General features: G+C 45.4%; 1 protein-coding gene across 1 annotated transcript in view; it reads right to left on the bottom strand.

Annotated features, from left to right (window-relative positions):
• The window catches only part of NPHP4 (nephrocystin 4), a 1,007,060-nt gene that overhangs the window by 469,575 nt on the left and 516,840 nt on the right, over positions 1–20,645 (bottom strand). The window contains exons 13-14 of the mRNA XM_086921734.1: positions 15,848–15,976; positions 13,181–13,332 (exon numbers count right to left, since the gene is read on the bottom strand). Of these exons, the coding sequence (XP_086777860.1) occupies positions 13,181–13,332; positions 15,848–15,976 (281 nt within the window). The remainder of the gene's footprint in view (positions 1–13,180; positions 13,333–15,847; positions 15,977–20,645) is intronic.

The raw sequence follows: 20,645 nt of genomic DNA, 5'->3' as shown, positions 1-20,645 counted from the left end.
AAAATACACTCGCCAGACAGAATGTGGAGCAAATGTCAAATATACAGCAGCTAGTCAGAATGTGCAGTGGGGAGTTAAAATACATAGGCCATGTATACAGCAAATGTCAAAAATATACTAGCCATGAAGAATGTGCAGCACAAGGTAGATATACACTAGCCAGGCAGAATGTGCAGCGGGAAGTAAAAATACACTAGCAAGACAGACTGTGCAGCAAGGGGTATAATTACACAAGCCAGGCAGAATGTGCAGCAAATTATAGATGTACACTAGATAGACGGAATGTGCAGCAGAAGGTGACATACACTAACCAGGCTGAATGTTTAGAAAATGGAAGCTATGCACTAACCAAGCAGGATGTGCAGCAAGGGGTACAATGACACTAGCCAGGCGGAATAGGCAGCAAATGGCAATATACACTAATCAGGAAGAATGCACAGCAAATTATACATATACATTAGCCAGGCAGAATGTGCAGCAGGAGGTAAAAACACACTGGCCAGGAAGACTGTGTAGCAAGGTTAATAATATAATAGGTGTGTAGACAGTGCAGCATACAGAAAAAATACAGTAGCCAAGCAGAATAAGCAGGTAGTGGTAAAAATACACTCGCCGAGCACATTGGGCAACAAGAGGTAAATACACTAATCAGGCAGAACGTAGTGCAAACGATAAATACACACTGGCCAGGCAGACTGCAACAAGAGTTAAACTAGGCACGCAGACTGTGCATCAAGGAGAAAAAATACAGTAGCCACGGAGATTGTGCAGGTGTGGTAGTGGTAAATTAGACTAGCCGGGCACAATGGGCAACAGGATGTAAAATACACTAGCTACGCAGACTTACAGAAAGAGGCAAAACACACTAGCCACATAGATTGTACAAAAAGAGACAAAATACACTAGCCAAGCAGAATGTGTAGCGAGGGTACACTAGTAGCGAATAGTGTGCAGTTAAAGGTAAAAAGAACACTAGCGACGCTGACTGTGCAGCAAGCGGAAAATACACTAGCCACGCAAATAGTATAGCTAAAGGTTAAAATAGATTAGCAGCAAAGAATGTGCACGTACAGGTAAACATACACTAGCAGCATAGCTTGTGCAGCATGGGGGGGAAATACTACAGCAAAGCAACCTATGCAGCAGCAAGACGTAAGAGTATTCTAGTCAGATAGTCAGAAAGAGTCAAAGTAACAAAAAGTTTGAATATAGCACTTCTGATCACACTTCTGTCTGTCGCTTCTAAGCGCTATGAGTACCAGCTCTAATATTACTCAATCTAATGGTGTTTAAGTTACATGCCTGAGAAATATGGCTGGCTGAGCTGGCCCTGTCTTCACCGTGATCTTTGGAAAACCGATCAGATTTCTCAATTTCGAAAATGATGCGCAGACTGGAGCCCCTGGGGTGTATTTTGTTTAAAGGTGTGAAAATGTGTCTCCTGGTGTATACCCATCGGAAGTGCGCACTGCCCATGCGTTTGAGAGTTGAACGGTTCACCCGTTGCGCCCTTAGAGTTCGTGCCATTTCCGTAGGATGGAGAGGGGAGTGAGGAGGGGGGATGCTGAAAGCTCGAGCTAAGCATGACCCTGACGCGAGACATGGTCCAGGCTCGAGTTCTTCTTGGACTTCCAGGCCCAAAGCGAGCCGAGCTGCTCTGCACTCAAACCACACGCGCAAAAGCAGTGACCATGATGCAGTGGGAGACAGAGAAGCACACCTGTGGCTGAATAGCACAATGGCGAGGGAATCTCTCCCAGCTTCCGTATTGACCAAATTGTGTAATCTTGGCAAAATATTTTATTTCACTGAACCTCCTTTCATCATTATCACGAAGGAAAGCACTTTCGAATTGTGAGTTTAGGCTGAGTGCTTACCTTGAGTTTCTTACACTATAATGTTGCCTCGGTATAATGTATAGTGAGGGCTTAGTCCAGATGTGGTAGCACATAACAGCGGCCTTGCCTCTAGTTCAGTAATGGCGCTGTAGTGGCCGAGGCAGGAATGTTTCTAAGTTCACCTTTAAATGCCACGACTTTTCATAAATGCCTCTCAATGCCCCGATATCTGGCGTACTCGGCTCTGCATGTTAGAGAAATACAATTCCTTTTTATTTTGAAGATATTTTATCACATTGTTGCATAAAATGTGTTGCATGGTTGCCATGCCACGTAGTTCTATGGCTCGGCTCGGGCTCGGGCTCTCTGGGGATGCTAGAGCCTTGGCTCGGCTAGCTCGGCGCTCCCGTTAATCTGTGGCTCGGTCTCCTCGCGAGGGAGGGAAGCAGAGTCAGGCCAAGTTGTATCTGCCCCCGCTGTACAAAGTTAGAGGCCCAGCAACTTTCTCTAGCCACCCCGCCCCCACCCCAACGCACCCTTCACATTCTCATAACCAGGGATGTGACCGCCCCATGGTTGACCCGGACATCAATGTATGCGGTGTCCTGCACAAGGAACCGGACCCCCTGCCCGACTCTCCCCTTCTCCCCCACAGTATAGGCCACACAGGGCCGCTGTACGGCCAGAGAGGCTCTCGGTTCTCGAAAAACAACGCTCTAAAAATAACAACTAGAGGGCGGCAGCCGCGCACAGCCGCTGCCAGGGTCAGGCACTTCAGGCTGCCGGGCAGACACCGCCAGCAGACACTAGATTCCCGGGGGCACGCTTCACGGCTACAAGGTTCACAGGAGTGTTGTGGATCAAACTGAAAAAAGTTGCAGTTACCGGCTTTAGAGTATTTTATGCACGTTCAGTTTTGTGGGGAAATGGGATCGCTTAAAACGCTTAAAACACACCGATATTCACGTCCGCTGGTTCAAGACAGCACTGCGGAGCTTCGTAAGTAAGCTACTGCCCGGGAGCCATCTTCGGAGGAATGACAAAAACAAACCTTGGAAAAAATAAATAAATAAACAAATGCCCACTGCTGCATGATGTAAAAAAGGGGCGGAGCTTGAAAAAAACACGGGAATGCCCACAAATCTGCTCCCAGAATGATTGCCACATCTCTCTTCCAATGGCTAGCCTCCATTTATGGAGCTAGCCAATGGAAGAGAGAGGCGGGTTAAAGCCCCATACTGGAAATCAAAAATGATCGCCTGCGCGACACTGCTTATGCAAGGAACGCCAGGCTTCGACCTAAAAAAAAACTGTTTTTGTGCAATGCTCAAGAAGGAGACACATTCCATGGTTTACAGCAAGACTAAGACATCATTTATAGACACACGAAAACCTTGAAATATAAGCTTTTTCGGTACAACTCTGCACAATTAGAGCAAACAATAGGAAAGCATTGGAGTTCAATGATCGCACCTTTCTTTTTCCAATGGTACAGGAGTGGAGAACTGCACTAGGGCAGTAGTGAAAGCATAATAATCAGAGCAGAAAGCGGGATAAACAAACAAGTGATACCTTCAAATATTGGTCTCACCCATATTTCTTGTCAGCACACTTGCATTCTGTTGGTAAATCATAAAAAACTATTTGTAGCATTTGAAAATTCGGTAAGAAACCTGAAGAACAAGTTAGTTACTTACCTTCGGTAACGTTCTATCTGGTGGATAGTCTATCTAACTGCCTTATAAATATCCTCAGGCAACAGACCAGACTTGGTCATTCACGTCCCGCCCCAAGAGTGATGGTCTGAGTCGTATATACGTACCAACCTGTTCACCGACATCATTTTCTTTCATGTAACAGTCTGCATGCTCAGACACAGGTCCCAACAATCAATCAGGTGTACCAGTGTGCAGATCCCTAATGTGGAACCTTTCTAGATGGAACAAAAAATATACTTCACAGAACAGTGGATGCAGGAGGGCAGAAATAGTCTGTGATTAGATAGAGTACCCACCAGCAAAAGCGCTAGCGAAGGTAAGTAACCTGTTCTTCTGATGAATAATTCCAATTGAGAATCCTCAACTCGTGAGCAGTTACAAAAGCAGTACCTCCTACACTGCTGGGCCTGTGGAATGCTTCAGATCAAGAAATCCTGTAGGGTCGAAAGGGAAGAATCCCTTTCCTGTCAAACCTCACTGTCAAGGCAGTAGTCCTTTTTGAATGCGTTAATCGACTCCCACTTTGCGGCCTGACAGGTATCCAGAATGGTACAAAAGGGGGTGGTGAGGGTCGGAGCATCTGAACCAATCAAACACTCACACCCAGTCAACAGATTTGAGTTTAATCTATCACCATTCTTTAGCCCACTCTGCCACCCCAGTTCAGACATGGCCATATGCAAATCAGTCTGACCCTGTGCCTCATGGGAACAGTCCAGCCCGAACTGCCAAGCCATGTCTTCCCTGGACCGGAATCAAGCTTCCCAGGACCGGTTTCTGGCATTACAGCTGGCTTCAGCAAGGGACTTACGTCTGGGCATACCCTGCCAACTTATGGGGAACAAAGCGGTACAAAAGGGGGTGGTGAGGGACGGAGCATCTGAACCAATCAAACACTCACACCCAGTCAACAGATCTGGTTTAATCCATCACCATTCTTTAACCCACTCTGCCATGAGGCACGGGTCAGGGCCGTAGGGAAGATTAAGCAAGCTATTGCCCAGGGTCACATGGTGCTGAGCTAATCTGACACCAGAACCGGGGATCGAACCGTGATCCCCAGATTCCAGCATCAGTCGCCCTGGCCACGGGGCCACACCTCTCCCTTGGCTTTCATCCTACCCATTTCCTCATCTGTATCAGTGCCAAACAGGGAGGAGCCAGAAAAAGGGAGATTTAAGATCCTCTGTTGAGCATCTGACTTGAGAGTTGTTAGTCTCAACCAGGGGGATCTCCTGGCGCAAATTCCATGTGCATATGAGTGCGCCAACAGTGTGGCACCATCCACTGCTGTGCTAATCACTTGGTTGGCAACAAGCGACCCTTCTTTGATGTCCACCTCAAAATCCCTTTGATCTTCCTTTGGCAATTTTTCCTTGAAGCTGTCTAAGGAGAACCATAAGGCTCTGTCGTAGCGACCTAATAAGGCTGCCGAGCCTGAGTGTGTGTGTGTGTGTTGTATTTGTATAGCGCGAACAGTAACCCGGAGGCATCCCGGCGCTTGTACTCCTACCACAAGGGAACCTCTCCTGGCTTTTCCTTGTGAGGTGTCCACTCCTGGGCATCCCATGGTGAAACCAAGCATCCCTTGTGCATCGGGGGCCGTTGTGGAGACTAAGCAAGCTATTGCCCAGAGTTGCAGCGTGGGGCCCATGCTTAGATTCGGCACTGAGGCGAGAATATCCGGTCAGAGGAATTTAAGCCCGATCCCGCCGAGGCGGGAATCGAACCCTGGTCCCTGGCCAACGTTCTGCATCAAGGTCTGCCACTCTAACCATTGAGCCACACTTCTCCCTGTCCTGCTGCTATTACAGATGATCCTCCCGAACTGATCCACTGAACGGAGGACTGATGCTCATACCCAGAGGTTCTGGGAACCATACTCTCCTGGGCCAACCTGGAGCTGCTAAGATGACTTGAGCCTGGTCGTTCCTGATCTTGTTCAAAACGAAAGGCAGTGAGAGAAGCAGGCATGATGGCAAGCAGGAATCCTGGGCTCTACTCTAAGTGGAATGAGTTTCCGCGAGAAAGCCTTCTCGGGAACACCAGTGTGCAAAAGCACTGTCATTGCGCATTCTCAGTGATAGCAAAGAGATCGAGACAGGGCTCTGCCACATTGTTAGAAGACTCCCTGTGTCACCTCAGAGTTAACTGCTATTCATGATCCGGTAGGCGTCACCGACTGAGTTTGTGTACACCGGCATTTTTACCAATCTTGCCAAGTAGTGTGTGACAAGGAAAATGCCCTGATTATTCAGAAGTTACATAGGTGCAAAGCCTCCTGGCACAGGGCACAATACCCTACCCTGCCCTGTTTGTTGCAATCCCATATGGTGGTGATGCTGTCTTTGAGAACCTCAACCAGCTTTCCTTTGATGGACGGAAGGAAGGCTTTCAATAGCCCGCAAATCTGACAGGTTAATGTGGAGTCAGCTTTCCACCAGAGTCCAGAGTCTTCTGATCTCTACCTCTCCCATATGACCTCCAGACCAGCAATGATGCATCTGTCACTACGGTCAGCTTTGGCTGGTGTAAAGAGAGGGATCTGCTACTTGCCTAATTGCTGTCGAGCAGCCACCACTGCCAATCTTTTGAGGTCTCCTCGGACACCTATATGAAATCTGACAGGTTCCCTTGGAGTTGTTGCTTAAACATGATATACCTTGAAAAAAACAAGAGGCGTTTGGAAAAACAGGAATAGTTTGTTTGATTAGACAGAGCGGCTAGGAGAACAGTTACAGACGCAGGGTCTGAGAACTGTCTCAATTTACAAACGGTCTACGGTCACTTTTTATACAGTTCATTGTATGCAACAAAGTAATTCCGGAGGTCCATGTATGGTAAAGAATGTACTTGCAGGCTGAGGTCTCAGAGCCTGCCTGCCTACATATTTTCAAGTCGGGATTGAGGAGTTCAGAACGTGCAAATTTGTTAATAATGATGCGATTTCATTCTGGCATATGAAAATATTGCTTTTCATATTAGCATCAACTTTTTCCATATTAGTATTGATAGTCAATAGGCCAAGAAACCTTAGATCCACTCTCACTGAGACACAGGACCAAGGAGGAAACTTTGGAATCACATCCCAAATGTTCTAGGCTCCGTGGTCTAGAGGGAAGCCTCAAAAACTCTTCATATCCCGGATGGCTCTGGTGAATGGGAGCATCTGTGAAAGGAGTAAGGTGTAACTTTGGCACCTTGATAATGAATTCTAATGGTGTCGGAAGGTTTGGCATTCTCTAGAGGTGGTCGCCAACTGACAATGGAGAGCCAGTCTTCAACAGTCAGTTGTCAAGGTAGGGTAAAACTGGTATGCCCGATTTCTTAAGATATGCTGTGACCACCACAATTATTTTTGTGAACACCTGAGGGGCACTGGTGAGGTCGAAGAGAAACTAATTGAAAATGCATAGGCTACCTTAAACGTAAGTAGCGCCTGTGGGGCAGCTTGACGGGAAAATGGAAATAGGCATCCTGCAGGTTCAACGCTACAATCCGGTCTCCTGGATCCAGGGCAGATAGAACCTGAGCCAGTGTAGGCATCTTGAATTTGTCCTTACACGAGAAGAAGTCAAGATGGCGAAGATCTAAAATCGGACGTAGGCTTCCATCCTCTTTTAGGTACTAGGAAACAGTGAGAGTACCACCGAGTTACTATTTCCAGAGCCAGGCCCTTCCTATATCACCAAAAGAGCCTGTACTTCCTGCAGCAAAATGCTTCACCGAAAGCCACTCTGATGTGGGAGGTAGGCACGGCGTGTCCAAAAAGAAAGGCATCAGGTAGCCCATTTACCAATCTGCTTGATTTGCGTGTTGAATGTTATGCCCTACCAACCCTGAAGGCAAAGACTGATCCTGCTAAAGGATGACGGACTCCACAGGATGGTTGTGTGCCGGTAAGGGGTTTGTAAACAGATGGTGGAGGGGCAGAGGACTGGAAGGTTCACCAGTCCCCGGTGATATGAACATTGTCCACTGGATCAGGGCTCCAACCCCAAAAGGACAGGGTACCTGCTGCTCAGGTGGCAGGCCTAGGCATTGCCTGTCGGACAAACACCCGGTGAGGCTTTGAAAGAGATAAAATTGTTGGGGATACTGGAGAAGGCCAAGGTCCGTGCTGTGACTCTGCTTTCTGTGAAGCACTCCAAAGTGGAATCAGCATTCTTACCAAACAGGCAACAACTGTGAAAAAAGGCCTATCCATGAGTGATGCTTGAACATCACCAGAGAAGTCTTAGGAGTTCATCCATATGTGGCGCCGCAACACCACACTAGTCTTGACTGCTAAGCCTAAAAATCAATACTGTCCACTCACAATCCAATGTCACATTTTGGGGAGCTGTGCCCATCCTGAATAGTTTGCACCAGACTGGCACGGTATTCCTTTGGGACTGCCTGCAAAATATCAGAAAGCATGTCACATAATGCGTGGGAATACCTACCCAGCAAATAGCTTGTATTGACTGACCAAAGAGCTACAGTTTTCCAAATGTTTCAATGCTTTTCGACTCTCTGGTAGATGACACAGGAAATTATGCGATTAATCCTGCTGGAGGATGCCTGATCTACTAGGCTTCCAGGCGTAGGTTGTTGTGCTAGGAAAGAAGGATTAAATGGAGCGGGCCACTGGCTCAGCCTATTCACAGGTGGGCAAGAGCAAGGCTTATCCAAGGTACTCATAACAGTGTCAGTCAGGGCTTCGTTGAATGGTAACAAGAGCGGAGACAAAGCCTGGCCAGCTTGCAAATCTTCTGTAAGCACACTGGTTTTCACTTCAATAGCAGGTGACCGTAAGTGAAGGACTTCAGCTGCATGACCACATGGATGAGGCTGAGAGGCCGGGGATAAACCTACCCAACATCAGAGGAAGTGTCAAACCCACTGGCCTCTTGAAGGTTCAAGTAGAAATTGGCATTCTGTTGTGGGGTAGTTCATCCAAATCATCCCAATAACTACTGAAAGCTGGTTGACTTTGCTCAGTATCGAATCCAAAATTATGTTGAAGTTCTGGAATGAGACTCTTACATAAAAGTAATGTTTTGACAGAGTCAGAATTAACTGATACCGGTAGTTCGGAACTGTTCCGGGACGCGGCCTTGATCGAGATTGAGGTGGATCATTTTAGAGTCAAAAGTACAATAAGAATGGTGCCCTCCTATAGCATCTGGCCATCGTCAATGTGGCGGGAACCAGCATGGATCTTGGAGCCGGATTTTATTTGGCTCGAATGTCGGAGGTGAACTCAAAATTAGTTCAAGAGGCACAGATAGCGCAGAGGATAGATCTGCCATTGTTAATCTGACTGGAGGGTAACCCTAGGCAGTGTACTCCGCTCCGCTAGCAGAGTTTGTGGAGATTTATAAACTACGCATTCCATTAAAAACACGGAATTCAGGCAAAAACTATGTTCCTCCACGTAACGTTCATACACGTATAGTGTCCGATATCAAATTAATTCTACAAAGAGCTGCAGTTCAACCAGCCGTTACTAGGTGTCCCTCACGAGTCAAATGCAAAAACATTGAAACTATTTCATTAAGCTGCAGTTCAACTAGTCATTGCTAGGTGTCCCTCAAGTGGGATAGATATAGATGTGGTATATATGTAATTATTTGTTTCTATGGATATTTTAGATTTTGCTTTACACTTGTCCTGAGGAGGCCCGAAGAAATTGACGGCTGAAACACGTCCGCATCAACAGCTTTAAATAGAGGACTGATCATTAATGCAAATATGCTGAACTGTTTATAAGCACGTTATTAGAAAAGATAGAGAAGTGTTGTACCTCATGTACTAGAAGCACTACCTCTAAGTGTATCAGATATTATGAGTGAACACTAGTGATTTAAATATCTTGTTGGAGGTATTGGAGATACTGAGTCTTGTATATATATATATATATATATATATATATATATATATATATATACATACATATATGTATGTCTCTTTTTTTGTCATTGTATATACATTGTTGTATGTTTTTTCCATGAATTTATTTTTGAAGTGATATGTGGGTCAGAGAGTGGCCCGATGGCATGTATGTGTGTATGTGTGTGAAATTAAATTGAACTTTTGTCCATGTAAAATTATACAGTAACATCAGGGTAATTAATTGTTCCCTTACTGAAAATAAATTGGATATTTATCCCTCCGTACTCTCTTGTTATTCATCAATTTGATGTCCTATGCCCAGGTTGTAATGACTGACCTTTTCTGGTTCCTTTAAGAGGGAGAATGATGGAGAGTGACTCCAGCCTATCACCCTTATAGCATAGGGATTAGGACTATAGATAGGATCCCTGCCTTTTATATAGTAGAGTATTTTCGTGTCCCTTTCTTTAGAATAGGGCTTATGAATTCAAGCTAGGGGATAGATACATAAGTATTAATCATGATTTGCCCATTTGCTATATTTTCCATGGAGTTATGCATATTGCGGGCCCTGTAGGCCTTAAACGAGACAGACTCCATCTTGCCCTCTGCCTGGTAGCTCGAGAGGCCTTCTAGGTCAAGTGTAATGTTTTAGTTTCAAGCTGTTGTTCGCTTGGAGAGAACCGGCTCAGGCTGGCCCTTATCGAAGGAATGTATTTTTCTCCACTCCGAAGACACAACTTCAGGCCGGCCGGCTGGGAACGTGTCCTTGGTACGGGAAGGTACAAGAATTTGGTGGGCGGCAGGTTACTGGCCGTAGCTTTCCATGAAGGAACAGGCTTTGATATTAGTGAAGGTGTTAGTTAGTCGACAGTTAGTTCGTAGGCGGCATCTAGCCGTTAGCATCTCTGCTATTAATTATTTCATGGCGGACAGTCGCCATCTTTGAAGTCCGAGAAAGATTTAAGACCGAGACTCTCTGAGAAAGACTGAAGGAGAATTAGCGCGGAGCGCACTGAAACAGAGAGAGAGAGAGATACGGTAGCTAATAACCAGCAAGGTTCCAGTGGCTTGGAGGGAAGCAGACGAGGTTGAGCCTAGCGGTGCAGACGTGTACTTGTGACGGCTGGGGTGTGACTGCGAGACGAGCCAAGACACAGAGACGAGAAGGGAACCTAGATGACTGCCGAGTCACATTAATAAGGTGACATCCGCCCTTTCCATAATAAGCGCGCATTCTAATCTTTACCTTTTCTGTGCATAATTCGTGTTGCATAGTATTGTGTTATATGTTTATTGACAATAAATACCCTAGTTCTTAGTGAACGGATGTGTGCCGAGTATTCTTGTTCAATCTTGGTAAACGTGGCTTCTAGGTGGTTATTGTTTATATGAATGGATGAGTAACCCCAATCAGGTAAGTGGTGATCACATAAATAGGGGGCGAAGTGGACCTTCGATGCCAAGGATAAGAGGCACATTATACTATTTGGAAACCGTACCAAATTCTATTATTATAGTTTTATCCCAAGTAGACAAAGGAGAAACTGTTCCGATAGGTGTTCATAGGAATGTGGTCGCCGTTGATATACGGCGTTAGTGAGAGCGTTGGGGTGGATTACCAGCGCGTATACCCACAGGATTGTGGCTTGTGTAAGTGAGAGCGCTGGGGGGGAGACCAGCGTGTAGGTGTGCCGGATTGTAAACCGTTTGGAAAAGAGAGCATTGGGTTCTGCAGGCCCATGTGTAGACGCACCGGATTGTGTGTCATATCTGCCCTGGGGTAGATCAGTCTGGGTCGGAGCGGCCGCGAGACTAACTGATGTGAATAAGATATGGTAGAAAACCTATGCATGTTTATTGCTATTTCCCCATCCTTAGGTACGACTTGTATATATACCTATATCCATTGTGAATACGCTCTAAGGAGGGAGGTGAGTACGTTCTGGCTGGGTTATAGGGGCTCCTAGGGGCTGATCCCATCTAAGCGGAAAATCCGGCCATTACACAGGTATAGGAAGGTGACTTGGGCATACCCCAGTTCTTCTTTTTTCCTATGATATTTTTAAAAAACCATAATTGAACTCATGTGGTTCAAATAACTATCATCCAATTTCTTGCTTATTCCTTCCAGCCAAGCTGATTGAAAAAGTGATGAACAAATAGCTCCAAATTTACATCCAAGCTAAGTAACTCCTTGATGACACTCACTTTGACATCCATGCTGGTCACAGTACTGAGACCACACTTATCAAAGCTACTGAAGAACTTGGGTCTACCTTGGACCAGGATGGCAGTGCTGCACTTGTCCTGCCCGATCTAGAGAAGGGTTTGACACAGCGAGTTATGGGTTGCTGGTGGATTGGCTGGACAAGATTGGAGTTTCTGGCACTGCTAGGAAGCTGCTTAACTCCTATCTCTGCGGTTGGGAAGTTTGTCCATTTAGTGAGAGCAAATTCAGTGTGTACAGTCTGCCTTGCAGGGTACCCAAGGGATCCTCGCTCAGACCCACGTTATTTAGCATCTACGTTACTCCTATAGCAGACCTGGTAAGATCCTTCCTCATTTCGCTAAAGTCATACGCTGATGACACTCAACTTGTAGTCAAGGTAGATACTGAGGAGAATTTCTGCAGTTGTATGAGGGCAATCAGTTCCTGGATGTCTAGGTCTAGGAACTGCCAGAAAACTAAATTCAGGAAAGACGAAGGTTCTGAGTTTAGGTTTGGTCCTCAGCCATCCTTTTGGTCCACGGCCTGGTGGCCTTCAGAGTTGGGTTTATTTCCCACCCCTATAAGAGTGGCTAAAATTCTTGGTTTTGTGATCAACAATAAACTGGTTAATCATGACTAGGTCAATGCTGTCACTTCAGCCGCCTATTTTATTTTAAGAATGATCAAGAAGATCATTTCATTCATTCCTGACAATCTTCATAAAGCTGTTGTCACCTCCCTAGAGCTAAAGAAGATTGACTACAGTAACGGGCTGTACTTGAATGCCCATCAGCATGTCCTTAACAAACACCATAACTTGCAGAATGCATTCGCTAGATTGCTTCTGAAAATTCCCAAATATCTTTCAGTGTCAAACTCCATCAGCATACTTCACTGGCTACCAGTTAACCAAAAGAGACTTTTCAAATATATCTGCATTGTTTATAAGGGTCTGCATGATCAAGGTCCGAGCTTCTTTAAAATAATTTTTTCTTGGTATGGTCCTGTCACACCTTTATGCTCAGCTACTGCCAAAACTGTTGCCGGTACTGAGAGTTAAGCGCACGACTTGGGGTAGCAGAGGTTTCTATTTACGCTGCCAAAGCCTGGAATGCACCTCCATCTTCTATTAGATCACTGCCTAGTCTTCTGCTTTTCAGGAAGTCTCAGAAAACATGGCTGTTCTGTTCCTATTATATATTCCTGTTAAGCCTAACTCTGGTTGCGATTAGCTAGCACCAAAACGCCCATGGGCATTCGAGCACTTTACAAAAATATATAACATAACATTGCCCAGATAGTACAATCCTGCCAAAAGCGCCGGGACACTCTTTTTGAGTAGCCGAGCGCTATATAAAAGAATAAATAGCATAACATAACATAACATAACATAAGCTATTTTAAGTAGCGCTAAAAGTCTATTTATCAAGGAAGACTAATAACAGTACTAATTTTAATGAAACGCTATGTGCCACATTATAATTCTGCCAGTAATACCTTTTCGTAATACTTTGTGTTCAAGACGTCATGCTTACCTTCCAGTCTGTGTTCCCATGGCGACTATTGGGGCATGCACTGGAGTGAATGTCAGTTCCCGCAGATGTTCAGGTTGAGAAGGCTCGGAAACGAAATTCGTTTGGCTAAAGTCAGCTTCCAGGTGTGTTATGCTGCTGCCAAAAGGGACTTCCTATAAAAAGTGAATATAAAAATCTTATGTATACATGGTCTTTCGTAAAGAAATATAAATATTTTACCTTAAGTTCTGTTTATGTTGCAAGACTCCTCCATTACTGGATGTTCATCTGTCAATATTTCAGCCTATTTATTGTTCTCAATGTAGACAAATAGCATTTTTGTTCATTATGTCACACTTAGCTATGGAAAAAGAAGTGATCTGGTAAGATGGTATGGTAGGCAAGCTTGCCAATACGTATCAGGTTTTAACTGGGGCACCCTTAGGCTAAGGACCTGAGATAGACCTCATCTTTCTTGGTTAGGGGGCTAAGTTACAAAGGGTCTATTTTTGTGTTTGTACCTTGGTGGCTGTATGTCTCTTGCAAGTATGTTTAATTATATTTAATACATTTTTCACACAAAAATATATTGCAAAATGTGTTCTGGGAATCACACACATGAGGAGATATTCTACTGTTTGTGGATATCAGAGAGATTTTAATCCATAATGCATAGTTATGATCAACATTAGATAGTGCCTGTCCAAGAAGAATATTTAGTCTAGGTAGGTTTCAGCCATTCAAGAGACCCTTGTTGGGGCCGTGGCTCATCTTTCTGAGCTGGTCACAGCACACAGGGGATGGGCAGACAAAACAACATCTTATTCCAAGTGACAACAGTGGCCATGCCCTTGGCCTCCTGCTTGGACTAGATGTTACAACCAGCTGGCAACATGCAGTTCTGCTCAAACGAAATCAAATCAACAGGGTGTACACAAATGATACCTCTACCTCCATTCCACCAATTTATTAATTCAAACACGAGACACACCAAACTGGCTACAAAGGCATGGACAGGGAGGGAGTAAAGAAAGGAGCTGTACAAGCACCTGCAGGGAGTAATGGGTCAAGCGCTACCACAAAACCAGCTGTATCAGCAGCAAGCCACAGCTTGGGGTTACAGCTATACATGAGGTCCCTCAGGCAAAGGTACTTCCATGCCTCATGTACACACATACATCCATTTCACATGGATGGAATAATTGACAAGGCAACCTACACATATTTACCAAAGAGGCCTCTGAGGCAGCCTGTCATGTGGGTAAAAAGAACTACACCTCACAACTTGACTTATCAATTAGCTGCTACCAAGTGTCAGTATTACAGTCTACTCGTGGCTATAGCAGTCACAAAAGGAACATAACCATTGGTATGGAGATCATCGGGTTACTTGCGTTCTTGTCCAAGTAGGACCCGGCCTGGCAGTTGTGATAGACCGCTCCTAGATGAGCAGGGCCAAGACTCGCTGCATATGGGTTGGAATGCTACACCAATCAATTGACAGTGATTGACAAATTCCAAGTATTCCTCCCTTCACAGTAGTGTGTTTGAAGTACCATTCTAAGTGGCAAGGTTATGGCGAAATATGGGCCCTGTGCTCATTGTGCAACAGGAAACCAAGCTACACCCAACTGATGAGACCCAATTAGGGCAAAGCAGTCTTGGGTTGCTCGAGTTAAGGTTCAGGAAGAGCCTGGTAGTTAGGGCTCAACTATTCTTATTGAAGCAGGGATAAAAATGATATGCATACGGCTGGTTCCAAACAGAGGGGACATTGTAGGCAAAAGAACGATGGGCTGGAATACTATCCTGAGTACCTGCCACTGGTGAGACAAACTGCCAGTATCCCTCCTATCACCTTTTGCGTTTTCTATTAAATGGGGCTGTAAGTAAAAGTCAACTCCACCCCACGTTTGAGTCACGGCTTGTACTTGCACTTGCGTACTATAGTGACTTGAGCACAAATACCCTGCATTACACATACAACTAGAAGGAAAGCATAGGTATGTACAAATACACCACCCCGAAATAACATTCATAGAAACTGAAAAAAATAGTTTTTTCCAGGTGACTGCAAGAATTATGAGAAGAGATTCCTGAAAAATAATATTAAAAATACTTGACCCTGGTTCCCTTCCAAGACGTCAGTCTGTCTGAGGTGAAAGTGTATGCAAAGTTGAACATTAGTTAAAAAAACACCAGTGGAAGGTGCCCATCTGTGACTATCTCCTTAAAGAGACACCCATTTCTTTCTTGAAGGCCATTTATTTGTCAAAGAAAATACAGACATAAGGTGTGTTAGTTGTTACTGTACATGCACAAAAGGTGCATAAGGCAATACAGCAATTAATGTTGCATCCCTTTTCATGGTCGGAAGTAGGTACACAAGTGTTGATGCAGTTGGAGGAGGAGTATAGAGGACTTACATTTCTCAGTACAACCCTTCCCTTTTCATTGTCCTTGATGGCTGGGAGAGATCCGGAGTAAAATCGGAAAAAGTTTGCATCCCTGGCCCAAGGGACCATACATAAAATGGGTTTGAGAAAATTGCCTAACCGGAGACTGTCAAACCCTTCAAAACGTATTGATACCACTGCTAACTTTTCTAACATTCACAGTAGCCACTTTTCTCCACAACTAAGAGAGCAAGTGGCACTATAAGTTCAACATCAATGTTAAAATACTTACTGCATGTGAATGCTGATACGTCATGGGCGAAGGCGAGAGTTGATTTGGCAGCTGCTGTTGTAAAGGAGTTGTGATAGAGTGGCTAATACTTGGGTAGCGGGAAGTTGGAGATAAATCCGATCTAGACAACTGGAAAAAATAGAGACAATTACACTACTGTAAGTAAAGCACTGCAGAATCGCTGATGACCTTTCATAAGCTGCTTCTAAAGGAGTGAAAACTGCTGTTCATGATGACTAGCACAACAAATATAGTAAGCCATGTGAGCTAATTATAAGAGACACACAAATGCAAATTGTAACAGGTATGCACGCGGAACGATCGGGCTAATTGCGAGCACTTTCACACAGAGAACAGGACAGATGTGCTGCTCAAATATCACACAAGAGTGTGAAACATATTTTTTTTTCTTTTCGCAGAAACCCACCACGGAAGTTAGGTGATAGCAAAAGCAGACATTAATTAGTCTGCCACAAGTTCTCATACTACCTGTTAATATTATCACATCTAAATTTACCAGAACTGTAAGAAATGGAAATATAAGTGTTTGGCTATATTTTGATGCAGACAGACATGCAGACATGGACATTTTTAGTTAACTCTGAAGCCCAATCGTTGGCGGACTGGCAGCGCAATTGCCTACTCGGGCCATTAACTGCTTATCAAAACTGGAAAAAAGTAACTCCAAACCCCTCTTCACATTAAAAAGAAACATTGACAAGCTAGTTACCTTACCTTCGGTAAAGCGCTTTCTGGTGGATACTCTCTCTAACAGCATATTCCTCACCTTTAAGACTGGATCAGGGAAATTCTCCCAGCAATGCTCCCCGCTGGGACTCCATACTACCTTGGAAGTGGTAGAGCAAAGCCACATATAAGCGACACCCTCCACGCTTTAGTCAGTGAGGTGCATCTTTCTCTTTCCATGCCGTGAGACGCAGATCATAGAACAAATGATCTAAGATAGTGGGTTGATTCCTAAATTAGGAGCTTTTAGCAGAAAAGAGCCCATTCCCCTGAATGGAGAGGTGAAGAGCAATGAGGACTCTGCCGTTAGGTACAATATCTACCAAAAAGATCCTCACCAAAGGTAAATAACTTGTTCTGATAGATGCTTCAAAATCCATATTAACCAACTTTACAATAAATACCATAGCGGTACCTCCCGCTGGTGGAGGGTCTACAGATTAGTCTCAGACCAAAAAGTACTGCAAAACCGAGCGGGCGACATGACCTTTGTGCCAGACCTGCCTGTCCAGGCATTAGAGTTTCTTTAAAGTATGGACCAACGCACACATCACAGCATGGTCGGATGCCTAGAACAGGCACCCCTTGCGTTAAAAGCTATTGTAACAATTTTGACCCTGGTGAAATGAGACCATAGTCCCTCAGAAGGTTGTTCAATGGCCAGTACATATCAGTTTTTAGTACAGATGACTAGCTACCTTGGCAGGGGCCTCTTTTGTACAGCTTTCCCTTTCCTTGCCCCAGAGAAACCCACAAACAGCTTATCATTTCATTAGTCTTTATTCGACAGCTTATCCTATATGCATGCTATTTAGCGAGGTTGATGTAAAAGCATAGGGCCAGATGAATCAAGGGTTTTCCTGTTTGCGAACAGGAAAAAGCCTTCTGGGATGTATCATCCCAAAAGGCCATCGCAAAATAAGGAATCGCAAAATTTGTGATTCCATATTTAGCGAATGCATTTAAGGAATCGCAATGAATCGCAAATTGGATTCCTTAAATGCAATTCTGGAGGCACCAACAATTAGTGATCTGGCCTTAAGAAATCGCATATTACCACCGACTTCAAGTTGGTAGTAATTTGCGATTGGTGAGGGAGAGGATGAGCTGGGTGTCGTCAGCGTATGAGACTATATTGAGTCTGTATTTTCTGACAATGGTTGCGAGGGGGGCCATGTAGATATTGAAGAGCGTGGGGCTGAGGGAGGATCCTTGGGGTACTCTGCATCTGATCTCTGTGGATTCGGAGAGGAAGCACAGGAGTCTTATTCTTTGTGTTCTGCCTTAGAAGAATGATCAAAACCAGTCTAAGGCTGTTCCCTGGATGCCAGCGTCATGGAGTCTGGCGGCTAGTGTGTGGTGGGAGACTGAGTAGAAGGCTGCTGAGAGGTCCAGGAGGATGAGGGCTGCTGTGTAACCTTGGTTGAGGAGGGAGCAGATGTCGTCGGTGGCGGCTATGAGGGCAGTCTCTGTAATGCGGTTGCTGCGGAATCCAGATTGAGAGGTGTCAAGGATGTTGTTGGTTTCTATGAAGTGCGCTAGCTGGGTGTTGATGACTTTCACAATGACTTTGGTGGCGAAAGGGAGAAGTGAGATGGGCCTGAAGTTCTAGAGATCTGTCTGATCTGCGGAGGAATTATTGAGGAGGGGTTTGACTTTGTTTATTTATTTATTTATTCATAAAGTGCATTTCCAACCGTCAAGGAATGTGGCGTCTCGCGGTAGCAGTTGATAGTTTGTCGTAGTTTGGGTGTGATGGCGGTGGCGGCGGCGGCTTTGTGGATGATGTGTGGCGGGCAAGGGTCAATAGGTGCTCTGGAGTGGATGCTTTTCATAGTCTTTGTGGTGAGAGGGGTCCCGATGAGGAGGGTCTGCTGCATGGTGTTTTGGGGGTAAGGGGGGGCAGGGGTGGTGGGGGTGGTCCTGTGGTCTTGGTCGTCAAAGTTGGTGTGAAAAATGTCTTTAGGAGAAAAACGTGCATACAACTTTTTATATAATGCATCACAAAAAGCAACTTAAACAAATAGAGTTGGTCAGATAAACACACAAAAGGACTGCGAAGGACCAACAATAACCCTTTCACTGTGCCCACTGTAAGTATGGCGGGTATGGAGTTGATATTTTGTGCCCTACATCAAGGGACAAACTTATCTCCAGCATAGATCGACTCCAAAGATGGATGTCTGGCTAGAGGGATGACTTCAACCAGCTCGGTAGGCAAGTCTAAAGCATACAAATGCTGCCACACAATTCCATAGCATGAAGGTGTAGGTTGCGGAGGTTCTGAATGTAGGAATCTGCTCTGCTGCTAGGACAATAGTCCTTCTGAAGTAGAAGCCTGATTGAAGGACACATGCTCAAGAGCTCTGTTGACCATACTTTCATGGGCCAGTCTAGGGCGTTGAGAATGATTTTGCCGGATCTGTCCTGATCTCCATCTGAGCCAGAGGCAAGAGAGGTAGCGGTGGAAAGGTGTACAGGAGTCTGTCCTTCCATACCAGCTAGCATGCCTCTCCTAACAAGCACCCAGGAGGAAACTCCAGGAGGCAGAATTGTTGATAATGTGCTTTCTCAACAGAGAAAATAGATCTAGCCAAGATGTGGGCCATTGATTGACTCCCAGCATCACTTGTGATCTGCCAGACAGCACCAGAGAAGTGGGGCTCACTGGTTAGAGCGGCAGACTCTGAAGCAGAGATCAGTCCCGGGACCAGGGTTCAAGTCCCGACGTGGCAGGGTCTTGGGATAAATGTCCGCGGACTCGATAATTCTCGCATCGGCGGCTACTCTAATCATGGGTCCCTTGCTGCACTCTGGGCAATAGCTTGCTTAATCTCCACAACGGCCCCTACAACACTGGGATGCCTGGCTTCACCTTGGGGGTGCCCAAGAGAGGCATCTCACAGGGAGAGCCAGGAAGGGTTCCACAGCGTTATACAGCGCCGGGACGCCCCGTTGGGGCAGCTGTGCGCTTTACAAAATACACTACATTTACTTTACAAAATACACTACCTATTCAGCTCATTCCCTCTGACATTTAGGCCATTCGATAAGTGGCTGGCGACAAGTAAGATGTTCTGCTGGTCCAACCATCTCCAGAGATGTGGCAAATCCTCCACAGGTTCCAGGACCACACTCTGGTCTGTTTCTTGCAGTACTACTTGATGGTGTTTTGCTTGAGAGGACCTGCACCTGACTCTCTCTGATGGATAGCTGGAAGGCTTTTATAGTCAGTTGGATTGCCAGAAACTTCTGAAGACTAACATGTAGCTGGCTATCCACCAGAGACTAGAGGGCACTGATCTCCACCTCGCCCAGAGGCAACACAAACCCACCAGTAATGCATCTGTCACCACTGTGAACTCTGCCTGGAAGAGAGAAACCTGCTGGTGGTCAGCTTGGTATCTATCAGCCTCCACTGAAGATCCTCTGCCATTTCATTCAGAATTGAGTTGTAGAGGCAACTCTCATGCTGAGCACTTTTCCGATTTTATAGCATGACACAAAAATACGGACAGCGTTGGTTCAGAGTCAGAAAATTGTGTCAGGGCAGCAGATTGTGGAGTAGGTGTTGGTGTCGTACGGCAGACAGCGGCATGGACTTTAGCACCAGAGCAGTAAGTATGGAGTTGGAATAAGCCCAGTAATGGGTCCCATGGGGAAAACGGGGTTAGAGAAGGACCTGACAGCAAAAATATGATTTTCGCAGCAGCTACTATAGGATCACAATTGGGCCTGCGTCCTGAAATAGGAGCTGGGCCTATATTTCAACAGTGACCTCTTCTTATGTTCAGCAACAAGAGTATAGCCTTCCAGTCCTGAATCGGCTTAAAGTGCAGAAGGTACACTTGTTGTGTGACTGAACCCAAGCACAGCCAACATGTCGTTTATGGAGGCAAACTGGGAAAAGGGTTTTTCGAGTTGTAGGAAGGCTGACAAGTCAGGAGCAGCTGTCCAGATCCACATTGTAGAGCACAGAAAGAAAGGAGCTGACATCACAGTGCAAGGGTAACGCTTATATGTGACTCCACTCAGTCACTTTCAGGGTGGT

This window comes from Lissotriton vulgaris, chromosome 5, assembly GCF_964263255.1.
Source record: "Lissotriton vulgaris chromosome 5, aLisVul1.2, whole genome shotgun sequence".
NCBI classification, from domain to species: Eukaryota; Metazoa; Chordata; class Amphibia; order Caudata; family Salamandridae; genus Lissotriton; species Lissotriton vulgaris.
This window is presented reverse-complemented; position numbering and strand designations above follow the sequence as displayed.